Source organism: Psittacula echo (assembly GCF_963264785.1).
Source record: "Psittacula echo genome assembly, chromosome: 6".
NCBI lineage: Eukaryota > Metazoa > Chordata > Aves > Psittaciformes > Psittacidae > Psittacula > Psittacula echo.
Window position 1 is genome coordinate 53,879,628 of NC_137743.1, and position 15,065 is coordinate 53,894,692.

General features: G+C 35.3%; 1 protein-coding gene across 2 annotated transcripts in view; it reads right to left on the reverse strand.

Moving 5' to 3' along the window:
- NRG3 (neuregulin 3) overlaps window positions 1–15,065 on the reverse strand; it is a gene marked incomplete at its 3' end in the record, with an annotated part of 444,882 nt that overhangs the window by 257,610 nt on the left and 172,207 nt on the right. For both annotated transcript variants that reach the window (XM_080620575.1, XM_080620574.1), the window contains exon 2: window positions 8,000–8,129. In XM_080620575.1, coding sequence (XP_080476701.1) covers window positions 8,000–8,129 — 130 coding nt within the window. The remainder of the gene's footprint in view (window positions 1–7,999; window positions 8,130–15,065) is intronic.

Sequence of the window (15,065 nt, forward strand, 5' to 3'; positions counted from 1 at the left end):
AAAGGGAAATCATTAGAAAATCTGGCCTGTTTAATGTGCTCAGCAGAAACCTGAAAAATCATGAAAACATGCACCACAACACCTCAGTAGAAACCTAAAATGATGACTAAATACAAAGCTTTATTTTATTCTTATTTCTTTTTATCATGAAATTAATTTATCCTTTATGGTAAAGGGTGATTTTTTTGTAAACACATCCAGGGAAACATCCATTATGATGTTTGAAATATAGACTGTTAAACTGCTGCATTGAAAAACTCAGTTTTCCAGATATCTGAAATTGAACTTCATAAGACTTTTCAATTTGCATGTACAGATATTTTTCAAGCGTAAAGTATTTTCTACCACAGAAGTCACATAAGATTGAAGAAGGTAAGTATCTTCTAAATGCAATAATCTTGGGGAAAATCTGTAAATAAAAACCACAGTAAAATGGAGTGTTGAGACTGTGAAAATTAATCAACCATTAAAGTACTTTGACAAGAAGCTTTCTCAAGAGTCTCCATCTTCTGAATGTTAAATTATGAAAGCATGAATTAGGTGTTACTGAATACAGCTGTGTGTAGTGTGCGTATCACATACTATGTTCTTGCACTATTTTGCTAAGGAAGGATGTTAAAGGCTCAGTCTTTGAATTTAAAACCTATTTGTTATTTATTGAATTGTTATATCAGACTTGAAGGGTTTTAATTTTAGAGGACTACCAGAAAACAAGTAGGAATAACTGAGAAATACTGGGTTTATGTAGGTGAAGTTTAGTAGTTGGACAAAATATTTCAGTTTTTATTCTGATCAACTGATTCTAATTAATTGAGCTCAAATTTTATGTGTTGATTACATGCCATTTCAGACCAAAGAGTAAAAATTATGTAAGACTAGGTAATACTAAAAAAAGTGATGATACCTAGGTAACAAGTATAAACCTTATGGATATCTTGGGCTTTATACCATTTCATTTTGAGGTTTAGAAACCATTTTGCTTCATGGTTTGTATCTCAAAAGATTTAAAAAGATAAACCAAGTGTGTAAAAGTAAGCCGTGCAACCTATTCCTGATATTTCAAGAAGCAGAAGCCTGAAAGAGAACACAGAACTAGTTTGCGTTTGGGGCATGTTTTTTGTTTGGGATTTTTGTAGGAAGAAAAAAAATATCAAAAACTAGACAAGGAAATCTTGAGGTTTACCAATAAAAAAAAAAGAAAAAAATGGAAAAGTAGTCAAATTGCAGATTTGTTATTAATATTATATAAAGAAACTAAGGCTGTTATTTGTTGTTTACTAGTTCTGTCTGGAGTATATGAGTATAGGAGCGTAGCTGAGCAGATTCTACCCTGGGATGTGCAGTTTGTGTGACAGACTTCTTGGCCAGAATTTCTGCTGCCTGACTCCCTACAGGCCTGAGTTTTGACAAGTGTCACAGTCACAATGCTTTAGGCAGACAGGCCATTTGAGCTAACAGAAACAACCACACTGCTGAAGGCAACCACTAGTTTTGAAAGGTGATGTAATAATAATGCAATGTGGTATCTAAATTAAAATATAGTTGCTTAACAACAGCTTGGAGCTACCTAATGTGGCATTTCAAGTTCACCTCTGCTTTTCTAAAGAAAACATGAAAGTAAAAGTAGAAACATTTCCAGCTAACGATGTGTGCAACTATGCAAATATAGTCTAGATATGTGCTACAGCTATGTTTATAAGCCAAAAATTTTCACAGCAGGAGGTCTGTTGATTGCCCTTGACATGGAACATATCCTAGATTTTAAGTACAGCTTTCTTTCTCCTTTAAATTCTTTCTAGCTGCACGTTATGTTGTCAGCTTAATGCAAGGGATTATTTTTATTGAAACTAACCTTGTAATAATGTAGCATCAATTAAATGTTTTATTATTAAATGCTATTCAGTATTTAATAATTTCCCAGGTTTGCTTTATTCCCATGTTGGAAGCATTCTGGAAAAATGTCACTAATACAAGACTGGGGGGAACACACAAAATGGAGTAGCTGGTATTTTAAAACACCTAGACTGCAAAAGCCTAGGTAACAAGCCATGTAACTAAACCAGAGCAATTATATTCTTCTCTTTTAAGATTTCTAATTTACAGTTAAGTGCACATTTCATATGCCATGCTTAGAGCTATGCTATAGTCCAATTTGGTTTTGAACTCTCTTTCCTGCTCTTACTGACAGCAATGGAGATGCCTAGATTACAGGTACTACTATGCAAAAGACTCACAATAAAACCTGACAGTAGATAAACATTAACCCAAATTGGACTTCAATAAAAGCAGAATTAAATCCTTCTAGTCTCATGACAGATTTTAAACAAAGCTGAGCAATGAGAGTATTTTTTTTGCCAACTATTTATGAAAATGGAATCTTTTATGCATAAAAATGAGCAAGATCAACAAGCTAAAAATTTATCATAACAAGATGGATACATCAAAACTAGATTGTCCTATGAAATCAGAAATCTCTAGGATAATAACCACAGTAGTACTCTTTCGATGAATATGTACAACCTGCCGCAATTTGGTTAACTGGGAATCTTTTGCTTGCTGTGCATTTCTGAATTTACTGTTTCATTCTCAGTTGTTAGAAAATTTATTCTGGTTTCATACTGCTTACTTAGTGAAGGAGAGATCAAGGACAGGAACAAAGGAAGAAAAGTGCAAGGACTGGGAGAATGAAGACCTTAGGCCCACTGTAGGAGAGGATTAGGTTTGAAATCATCTAAGGAACCTGAAGGCACACGAGTTCATGGTACCTGATGAAATCCATCCATGGGTCCTGAGGGATAAAGTTGCTACAACACTATCCATTGTATCTGAAAAATCATGGCAGTCAGATGAAGTTCCTGACAACTGGAAAAAGAGAAATATAACCCCTATTTGCAAGAACGGGAAAGTGTTAGACATGGGGACCAGTCAATCTCATCTCTGTGCCTGGCAGGATCATGAAACATATTCACCTGGAAACCATGAAAAACAACGAGGTGATTGGTGACAGCCAACATGGCTTCAATGAGGGCAAATCATGCCTGACCAATCTGGCAGCCTTCTTAGATGGGGCTATGAAACTGATGGACAGAGGCAGAGCAGTTAACATTGTCTACCTGGATTTGCGCGAAGTGTTTGACACTGTCCTGCACAACACCTGGACAAGGACTTAGGGGGGTTGCTTAATGAAAAACATAACATGAGCCAGCTTCAGTGTGCACTTGCAGCCCAGAAAGCTGACTGTCCCCAGAGGGACCTTGACATGCTTGTGAGGTGGGCTGATGCCAACCTTATGAAGTTTAACCATGCCAAGTGCAAGGTCCTACACCTGGGTAGGAGCAATCCCAGGCACAGCTACAGGTTGGGCAGAGAAGAGATTCAGAGCAGCCCTGCAGAGAAGGACTTGGGAGTATTGGTCGATGAGAAAATGAACATGAGCCGGCAGTGTGTGCTCTCAGCCCAGAAAGCCAACCGTATCCTGGGCTGCATCAAAAGGAGCGTGACCAGCAGGTCGAAGGAGGTGATCCTGCCCCTCTACTCTGCTCTCATGAGACCTCACTTGGAGTATTGTGTGCAGTTCTGGTGTCCTCAACATAAGAAGGACATGGAACAGTTGGAACAAGTCCAGAGGAGGGCCACGAGGATGATCAGGGGACTGGAGCACCTCCCGTATGAAGACAGGCTGAGAAAGTTGGGGCTGTTCAGCTTGCAGAAGAGAAGGCTGCGTGGAGACCTCAGCAGCCTTCCAGTATCTGAAGGGGGCCTACAAGGATGCTGGGGATGGACTATTCATCAGGGACTGTAGTGATAGAACAAGGGGTAATGGATTTAAACAGGGAAGTTCAGCTTAGATATAAGGAAGAAATTCTTTACTGTGAGGGTGGTGAGGCACTGGAACAGGTTGCACAAAGACGTGGTAAATGTTCCACCCCGGCAGTGCTCAAGGCCAGACTGGACAGAGCCTTGGGTGACATGGTTTAGTGTGAGATGTCCCTGCCCATGGCAGGGGGTTGGAACTAGATGATCTTAACGTCCTTTCCAACCCTAACTATTCTATGGTTCTACGAGTATCTCATCCAACATATTCAAATTTATAGAGTACATTGTAGTTCACTGCCAACACCAAGATTTCCAGCGCATACACAATAGTTTTAATGGCTTCTTTCAGGAAAGAAATTCACAATGCAATCCTTTTTTCCCCCTCAAATTTTTGCCACTCATTCATCTACCGTTCTCCAGTCCTAAATTGGTAATCAGAAGAAAATGAAGGGTCTAACAAGAAGGAAAAAAAAAAAAAAAAAAAAAAGGAAAAGAAAAATAGAAAGGATTCATGCCCCCCAAAAAACCAAAATGAAACAAGAAATACAACAAACCCACAAAACCCAGAGTCACTTGAGATACGGTCTTTGAAATAAAATTGTACAGATAAAAACTAAACATCTTTTTTTAAAGCCTGCATCATGTAATAACCCATTCAATGCTGATGCATCAGTGTTGACAGTGTCCTTCATTTGTTTTCTGTAAATAACAAATAAAAGCACCCTTACCATTCAGCTTAAATTCTCAAGAAGGAAACAGGGAAAAAAAAAAAAAAAAAAAACAAAACATCAAAAAAACCAGCATATGGAGAAGCTAAATCTGAATTTTCCCTACTGCTGATCTACCCTATCCTTAAAACAACCTCATGTTAAACCATTCATAAAATAAATACTGAAGTCACACCTTTAAAATAGCACAAAAACCAATCAGTGTATCTTGTTTGTTACGTAACCACGTGGGTGAACTCTGCCACTTTACATCCCCGGGCAAGTTTTCACCAAGACAAAGTAAGTAAAATGTAAAAGTTCAAATGAAAATGGGATTATAGAATTTGAAACTATAACCATTCCTTTATTTCCTTCCTACAGTTGCTAACTAAGCTAAAAAAAAAAAAAAAAAATAATCTCAGTACTTCAGGACCTCCTCTGTAGGTGTTCTTAGAACAGAAGATGCACAGGCAGGGCTACTTCAGACCTCCTCATTTACTGTATTTGTAGTGGTCTCCTACAACACAGCCCCCCTCTTGCCCTTTACCAAGGGTGCACACTTGTCCCACTCTCCATGATTACAGGTTTCTACTACCTAAAATATGTATCTCACAAAACAGGAGAAAGTTGTACAGCTTTATAGCTACACTGTTCTACAACATCCAGCTGCCAATGTCATTGCTAAGTGCTGGAGTTAACTCCTCCTATTGCTGAATATGATGAATTTTGTCAACTCTGAAAGGTGCCTGAACTGGCAGTTCAAACTGTTTACATGGACAGCATGGTTCACAAGAATACAGAAGAGGTCCACAATGTAACTCAAGTATTTATTAATCACTACCAAATCTTTTTTTTTTTTTTGGTTTGGTTTGCGGGTTGTCTGGTTGGTTTTTGTTTGGTTTTTTTTTTCTTTTTTTGGGGGGGAGGGTTGCTATGTTTAGGTCGGTAACAACTGCACAACTGCCTCAATATATCATCTCCTAATGCTCCTTAAACCTAACAAAGTGGGACGAAAGTTTTTTGCTACATCAAGGTCTTCTATCTGCAGCTGTTTCACATGGCAAATTCCGATTTCAGCAAATTGGTACTCTGTTCCCAGAACAGATGTAAAATCCAACTCCCAATGAGAATACACAATGCAGCTTAATTCTAAGAACAAAGTATCATTTCACTGTCTAAGTTTCCATAATTCTGTATTCAAATGACTCTTTTAATTGCAATGGGAATTCCGTAACCCTTCCGTTCTCAAGGAAAGTTACCTTTTCTTTTTTTTTCCCCTCTAGTTAGAGGACAAATACAGTACAGCAATACTGTATTTTTCTATATGTGTATATTTTAGCTGCTATTTCAGATTATGGTTCTAGGCTACAGACAGATAGAAAACACCTGCATCTGACTCACTACAGCACTGGCCCTGACAAAGAGACATACAGGCTGTTATCAAGGTAGAGATAAAGAATTTGAAGGTCAAATTAAAATGTTTCTCTTTGTTCATGACATACACATAAGTATAAAAGCAATTCTGAACAAGCTGCTGCTTGCTGCGTTGAAGGTCCTTACAGAATTAAACAAAGCATTAAAACCAGTTTAACCACCTTTTAAATTTTAAAATGCATCTTCTCTTGCTGTATGAATTTTTATTGCCTTATACGTGTCTTTTCGTGTTGTGCTCTTCAAAGTAACCCTGAAATAAGCAGATGTTTAATTCCCAAAGAATGTGTCAATGCCTGAAACTTGTACAAGCAATGCAAATCTTTTACACATGGGAGCTAGCAATATTCGCAAATGATATCCCTATTTCCCTGTGGAAGAATAACACAAAAGAATCTATGAAAAAAATTTCCCTGTGCTGGAAACAATGAAAACTCAACACTCTGGTTTGTTTAGTTAAGGGGAAAAACTTCAAACCGTTAGCCAGACTGAAGCATTAGAATCACAGCAAATAAGAATTTGACAAAGGCAGACAACAGGAAAGATCTTGACAGTAGCAAAACCAACCAACCAACCAAAGACAGCTCTCTTATGAGATATACTCCTGCATATATTTAAAAATTCAATCCATTCACAGTTTACTAAAGTGGCATGTTCAAATAAATTAGCTATTAAATTCATGAGTGTAAGTAAAACTTATCATATATATCAAATTCTCTCTGCTATTAGTTTGCATCATTTTGTCCAGTTTGAATATTCTGACAATGAAAAATGCTTAAATGAGTGATTTAATTCCTTTGTTAACAGCTCATGAGACTTCTAAAACTGAAAATCACACACCTACTTTGAGAAAAAAAATACCTGTAACATTTTATGACGGAAGTTAAAAAAGTCATATTTTTTTCCATGACTAATGACTCAGTTTAATAAAGATGCCATATGAAAACATAAAATAAAGAGAAGAAATGAATGGTCGTGGAAGCATGACCATTCTGAATGAGAAAAAATTACCAGCATACCCTTAAAAATAAAAATCTCAGGAATATTCTGTTGATGATGAGCAGACTTTCATCAATCTTTAAATCCATAAGTTTCCACTTTCAAACAAAGTACATAAGATTTTGTGACTTTTTTCCTACTTTCAGTGGGATTTAGCAGCTTAAGTCTCAAATCATTCAAGAAAGCTTACGAATGCTTTATGGGTTTTTTATTATTTATATTAGAGATACCTACCTATTTAGATGCTCAGTTTTGAATTTGGGCATATAAGCATCTTAGATACACCTTCTATATGACAAATACAGTATCCTGGGAGTAAATTAAAACATCACAAGTACAGGTTTTCATTTTGGGCTGTTTCTATTTAAGACTGTTTGAATTGGTCAGACTTTTTTTCATTCTTGTTGTTAGGAAGATGTTACAGTATTCCTTCTGCATATGGCCCCCTTTACTGGCCACTACATCTAGCATAATTATATGTAGTGATATGGTTTTCTAATATTCCTTTAAATATGTTTAAGATGGTCACAGACATTAACGGAAGCTCAGGAGCATAACCGTTCAGTACCTGTGTAGCAGGTTCAGATGGCTATTATGGTCTTCTTTATCTTTCAGTTATTAGAACTTAGAAAACCCTAATTCTTAAAACTACTAACTGAACAATTCCTCTCTTAATTAAAGGTGCATACAGCTATTGTTAAAGCTTTACTTTGAGTACCCAAAATAAAGGGACACTTCTGGTATGTAGAGGAATATAAGATTTAAAAATGTATAAACCAAAAAATTAATCCTTACTTGTTCATATGATTAGAAAACAGAATACTGAAGATTTTCTTACCTATAAAAGTAACCAAAATGCGGCTTTTTTGTATTTCCATATTTCTATTTAGAATTATTACATACTAGTAACAAACCCCATCAACTGTGAGAGATAGAAGCAAATTGGAAACAAATTCCATTGCTTTGTAACATTCTAAGTCTGAACTTTTAATGCTGTCTCACTTGGACAGAAGACTTGTTTTGCAGCTTCTTCTCAAAGGACTTACCGGCAGTGTTTATGTGATCCTGTCAGGGTTTCAATCACAAAGCATTCCCCTTCATTGAGACAATATGCAAGATCCTTGTCTTTGCATGGCTTAAAGTGCTCAGATCGCTCAGTGGAATATGTTGTAGTATCTATGGAGAAAACAGAAAAAAAGAAATGCTGTAAGAATAAATCTTGGATGTTCTTAAAGTATATATTAAATAAATTTGACCAAATTGGTCTCAGTACAACAATTAATCAAGACAGACTAAATAACAGAAAGCTAAAGAACAGCGCAAACTTCTGTGTGACTGCATATCATAGGCAACTGAGCTCTTACAAGATTCATAAAGGGAATCTTATATTTGGAAATATTCTAGACTGCAGTAAAGTTGAGTATAATTTCAACTACTTCCAAAGTATACCTTCCAAAATGTAAACACATCTATTTTGTATTCTTTAACCAGAAAAATATTTTCATATTAATACATTGAAATATAGTTTTATATAAAATACACATTTTTTTTTCATTAAAAAAATTGAGCAAAAGTAGTCAACATAGTAACAATCTAAGAAAACCCTGAACTATAAACTCTGCCACAATGAAAGAAAAAATCAAGCAAAAAGCCTAAGAACAATGCTAATTTGATCTACTAGACACAAAACCTGTCCCAGAACACAAGCAATGCAACCTAGGTTGTCATTTCAGGTACACTACCTGAACACACCCTCATTACAGTTCAGAAAACAGATTACAGTTTGGACTGTTGGCTGTAACTTTGGAATATGTAGATAGATACCAAGATTTGGAATAGGCTGACAGTATGCCAGGGTGAGCTATAATTCCTGTCTTCTAATAGAGCTCTTTAACCTTTTGAATCCAGCTGCACTCACAATTATAGTGAAATTTTCAGAGGAAGATATTTGACAGAAAGATATTTTTAATTTTATTGCCTAAGACAAGAATTTTTCTATTGAAGTGTGATTTTCAAAGTAGACAACAATTTCTACAGAGCCATGGTTTGATCTTCATATACAATCTTAATTCTCAAAGTTTAAATTCCTACTCATTCTGAAGGGATAAGGGCCAGGATCTAATATACTAGTATATATTAAACTTGTAAGACGACATTTCATTATAAACCATACAATCACAAATTATTGTGTTAGCTCCTCCCAAATGAATGAAACTGTGCTCGAAGCACATGGAACTCTGGAAAAAACACATTAGCTTGCTTTTTGCTCATAACATGATACAAAGTAAGTATCTGCCAAGGTAATATGGAAGTTGAAAACCAAAACACTGCAGCATAAAACACCCGTAAACAGAGTTCTGTGAGAAAATTCAGGTAATTCCAAAAATCTGTCAAGGTAACGTTTTTCATTCTTTGTGTTTTTTAAAACTAAATGAAGGAAGATGGATAAAATGCATCTAAAAAGAGTAAGACAACCCACACCTTAATCCTTATATACAACACTTTTTTTGTTCCCCTGAGAGAAGATATTATAGTTCAAGGTTTTCAGTGGAAAGAAAAAAATTCCTGGGAATAAACTCCAACAAGTCTCCCTTAAAATGCCTTTGCAGATTCGTAATGAAAGGCCCTGCCATTTTCACTGACAGCAGCACTTACAAAAAAAGGTACAGGCTATATAAAAGCTACTAGGTTTTTAATGACTGCAAGCAAAAGTAAAATGTGTTAAATTGAATTTTGGAAACAATACAAGACGCTTGTAAATGCAAACAGTGACTAGCACATCACTGTTGACATTTCAGGAATGATCAGATTTTATGTAACAGAAATATCTTTAGGTAGCAAAAAGGCAGCCCAGTTACCTTTTAAGATCAATTTTATACAGAAGCATTTAAATGGCCATTTAGAATTTGATTAGGAAAAGAAAATATAAACAACATTTCTATCCCCTTTAAATATGAAAAACTGAAGATGTTATATAAAAGCACTTGTGATTATTACACGAGGTAACTAAAACTGTTTGATGAGTAGCAACTCAACTTGATATGGCTTTAGAGAACAGAACACTTACATTTGTCAGCCTGCTCTGAAGAAACAATCTGTGGAAATACTTTTATGAAGGTAGTTGAATTACACAGACCAAAGTAACCTGAGATATCCCCAAAGGAGAAAAGTAAAACCAAGGAGACACACAGTATCAAAAAGCTTGTCTTTGAGGTAATGACATACTAAATTCTCACAGTGTTTGAAGTGCACGATACTCCTCCCATAATTAACTCAAAAATACCTTGTCAAGGTCAGCATTTTAGAGTTTTAGATTAGATACATTTTTCAGAGGTTTTGTTCTGTTTTATCTTATTCACTTCTCTATTCATTATTATCCAAGATTCAATCAAGTCCACGGCAGAAACTTTTGCCAATTCAGCAGTGTCAGAGCAGACATGATATTTTACACTGGCAAAAGTGCCACTGAAGATACAGCTACAGCATAGCTTAATTTGAGCAATAACTGAAATTACACAAGTGATGGAACTTCTCTGCTGATATAAATTGTTAACAAACTATGGTCAGCCATTGGAGGAAGCCAGCCTTCCAAATGAAGCACAACAGTTGTAGGTAACAATGCTGACAGCTTCTTATGACAGCCTTGGAAGGAACACATTACGTTGAAAAGTACACAATAATTTGTACTTTTTTTTTTCTTTTTTAAACAAATATTGTCTCCTTAAAAGTCAGTTTTCAATTATGGCCTTTCTGTCTTGGAAGTATTTGTGTTGATGCACATGGAAATATCCGTCTATATACAGCTGACCTCTGGTCTGCAAAGATCAGATGCCTTAGCTACAAAGGTAATTCACTAACATTCAAAATCTCAAAAGCTGTGTTACTAATTGATACCTTGGATATCCCTAGAGCTGTTTCGTATTTTCTGCTGGATACACATACATACAGAATATGTAAGTTTTCTGAAAGGTAACAAACCTGCTTTTATTTCATGCTGTACTCAGGATGAAACAAACTCTGTTACAGCTTCATTAAATGTTGGAGGAGGAAAAAAAAAAACAACCCACAAAAACAAAAAAACCAACTATACCAAAAAAAACCCATCACACCAAACAAACAACTAAAACCTTGTTCTAAGCAGAACTATGGAAAGAACAAAACAACAGAAAACACTTTAGACACTATATATTTTTCCTAATTTTCTAACAAATAAGATTTTTTTTATCTTATTTTCACCTCTTCCGTCCCCCCCCTTCTGAGTTTTTGGGGTTGTTTTGGTGGGGATTTTTTTAACTCCTAACCAAATATTGAATTGACTTTGATTTTTGAGCAACCTGGTCTAGTGGAAGGTGTCCCTGTCCATGGCAAGGGCACTGGAACTAGATGATCTTTAAAGCCCCTTCCAACCCAAACTGTTCTACAATTCTATGACTTCTTTCTGTGAAATCATCTTTTATAGCTTCACAAACCCGATAAGTACCCATTATTCATTCTATTGTGAAGTTTGAGTTTATTTTTTTTAAATAATTAATATAACCTAGTCATTCACAAAATAGTACAGCCCCTTAATTTATTTCTAGTCTTTGAGCATAGGTAACAGATCCAAACATTTATGGGAAACTTATGTTAAGAATTCGGATGTCCTTGACTTCAGTCTGTAAACAGCAATAATCCATATTCCCATAACATCTTCTTTTTTCACAGTATCACAGTATGCTAGAGATTGGAAGAGACCTCAAAAGATCATCTAGTCCAATGTTTGGGTTTTTTTAGCTGCAAAATGCCAAGGTGTTTCATGCAAAAGCAACAGGTGCTATTGATTTCTGCTGGAATCTTTCCAACTGAATAGGAATAAAGAATTTCTAGGCACTTTTGCTCTATTTTTCTTGCCTCACTTTATCAGCATGATGAGCTCCAAAAATGGATATTCCATTGCCAATTCTGATATTACTGTTTAATCAAATAAACAGGAATTCAGTGCACATTTCAAAGGCTTCAAGATTTTGTATTTAGAAGCATAGAACTGGTTAAAAAAAAAAAAAAAAGCGCCATTTTTTGGGAATATTGAAAAAAAAAATCAGTAGGAAGTTTTCAGATATTATTTTAGTTTGTTATGGTCTAAAGCCTGATCTAAAGAAGAGTTAGTGACTTTGTATTCTTGTCTCAGTACTCCATTTCATCATGTTTATATCAGCATAGGATGGCTCATTATAGCTAATTTATCGAGTGATTTTCAAGGCATGATAAGGATACTATAAATACTGTCTTACTTCAAGGCTACCAGATTCATTGCTTCCAGTACTATGCTCCGATATTAATAAACCTGTAATTTCAAAGGACAAATGCAGGGAGAGAGATAATGGAAGATTTAAAATATCCTGAGAAACATCCACATTTGTGGCAGCTGTTTTTCCAGACACTACAGCAGCAGCAGCCATTCCCACCCATCACATCTGTCTCACAGCATTCTGGTTTTAGAAACCTCAAATAAAATGATACTCATCATCCATGCACTTCATTGGAAACATTTTTGTACAGACAGACTTAACTGCTATAGAGAGAGCAAAAAAAAAATTAGAATTTAGGAGAACAAGAGACAAAAAGACCCTGCTTAATTTTTCTGAAGTCACTAGTTATATTATTATGGTGAGGCATCCAAATTTTGTAGCTCCAAAGTAACATATATTGATTAACATACCTAAGGCAACTACATAGCACATTACATCAAGGAGGAATATTTAAGACATCACATTTGGCTTAGTTCCAGAGCTTACACACTGAAAGACTTTTTAAAAGTACACATATTTTGACTACCATTGGGTATTACCAGCTTTACAGACTGTTTCAACATGCAAATTAGCCTTTCCTTTATCTTGTTATTCATTTATAAGTGATAATTTCTCTGAGAATCACTGATTTACTGGGTCACCAAAAATGTGAAATGCTTACTTTAAATCACTGATCCCATTTTTAAATGCACCACAAAAAAAAAAAAAATTACAAAAAATTGGACTTCCTCCAACAATGCAATTCCAGTTATCAAAAAAACTCCTCCTCAAAAACCCCAAACATTTCTTACAGCACATTCGTTACACAATTGAATGTAATATCACTATTGTATTCTATAAAGAAGGTAACACAAAAGGTCATTTAATAGCATACAGAGAATTAAATTTTATGTTCAGTCATATAAATGGCAAAATATTTACTATGACTCAGTATAACCAGGGCTCCTTGCAGTTCTTATAGGACCATGTACTGCTTCTTTTCTGGTATTTTAGAATTTTGTGGTAGCCCTATCAGAAAGGGTCTTGCAAAAAATGCAAATTACACACAGAATAGTTTATATATTACTTTGTTTACTCACAATTCCCTGAATCTTAAAAAACATAACTAAAATTTTTATTCCTGTGCTTTTAAAAGCAAATGAAAGGTGGGTAGGGGGAGAAGATAACAAGCCCTAATATGATATCCATTAAGGAAGAAAGACTGGAAAACCTGAATATTACTTGCAAGTGTTCATTATGATTTAGCCTTAGATTATGGTAACTATTTCTTAAGTCATAAATATTTGCAAAGTATGCATTCTAGACATACTTTAAATGCAAAGCAGAGATCTTCCTTTGTCAGTACTAACTGAACACTAGTTGGCATTAGCTATGTGAAACTCCAGGGATAATTGAATTTAAAAATTCTAGTAGTAAATAACAGCCAAAAACTTAAAGATATCAAGAAATTAAAACATTATTAAAAAAAATAGTACCAGGGTATTTGTTCTAAACTTACCTGAACTGTTTGCATGCATTTATCTATGATGAAACCCCAAAATCTTATTGAAAATATGAAATATATTTTATTGCGTTTATAGAGAGAGTTTTGAAATAACTAGCAATCAAGTTCTGAATGCTGATTATTCAAGCAGCTACCCCTTAGCCATTCTGTGTCACACAAAGTTTTATTTAATCCAATAACCTTTAAAGGCTTTGTTTGCATTGTAATATAAAGCAAAATTGTGCTATAGATATGGGAATACATGAAGCTTTTCTATTATTCTTCAGATTTAAATGAACAAATCAGTCTAGTTCAGCACCAAACTGCTAAAGCAGCAGAGGCATCAAAACATCATCATTCACACTAGCTGTCTTCCTAGGCAGATTGTGGGGGTAGCTGAAATTGTTATCAGTGAGATACAGTCCGAACATTTTTCCTTTGTACTTATTTCAGAGGATTATGTAAGAAAGCTAATGTGATATTAACTCAAGTACATTTCTATGAAACATTTCTCTGTGGGTACAACCAGCCACATCCTTGAACAGACTGGTTTTCTTCCCTATCACCAGAAGACAGCATTACATCAACAACTGCATAGAAACAACAGCTCAAGCTCCAGAAACATGCAATAAATGAGACAGTCATCTCTCAAAAAATTAGCACACGTTCCCTTGTCGTGAGTGCCGAAATTAAATCTTGAAGTCTTACCCTTTTCCAGAAGTAAATGTTGTTCACATTTCCTGGATGCTTTTATCAGTTTGAAATTACAGTATACAAGTACTAATCCATGTCTTGAAAAATATATTAAAAGATTTCCAAGCTACTAGTGCATTACTAGCAAAATATCATGTGTTATTAGAGAACTGCTTGCTTGTTGCAAAACTCTTACACATTAAAGTACGTATTTGCTTTCACGACTTAAACAACAAACCAAGCATTCACTATTTCTAAAAACAGTGTACAAAAACAAGTCCACCTGATGATATCGTGCAACTGGAACTCAAAGGTAGAAAAGCCAATAAAGCTAGCATCACTTCAGAATGTACTATCTGATCATGTAAGAACTTAAATACTGAATCCTGAATACCAATTAAGTTAAGACATGTATATATGCAGAACTGCACATCAAAGGCTGCATTCTCCTGTACAGCTCTAACTGAAATCAGTGAAAGCTGAAAAATTGAGAGATGACTCAAGAGAGAGCCCCGTGAGAACAAAAGGCCAGGGTTTTTCAGAAGTTCAATGTCTAGGAGCCAAAGAAACAGGAGTACCTAAAACTCTAAAAGGCTTTAGCATTCAATGTGAAGAGTTATTCTGAAAATTGAGTCATGACAGTTCTGA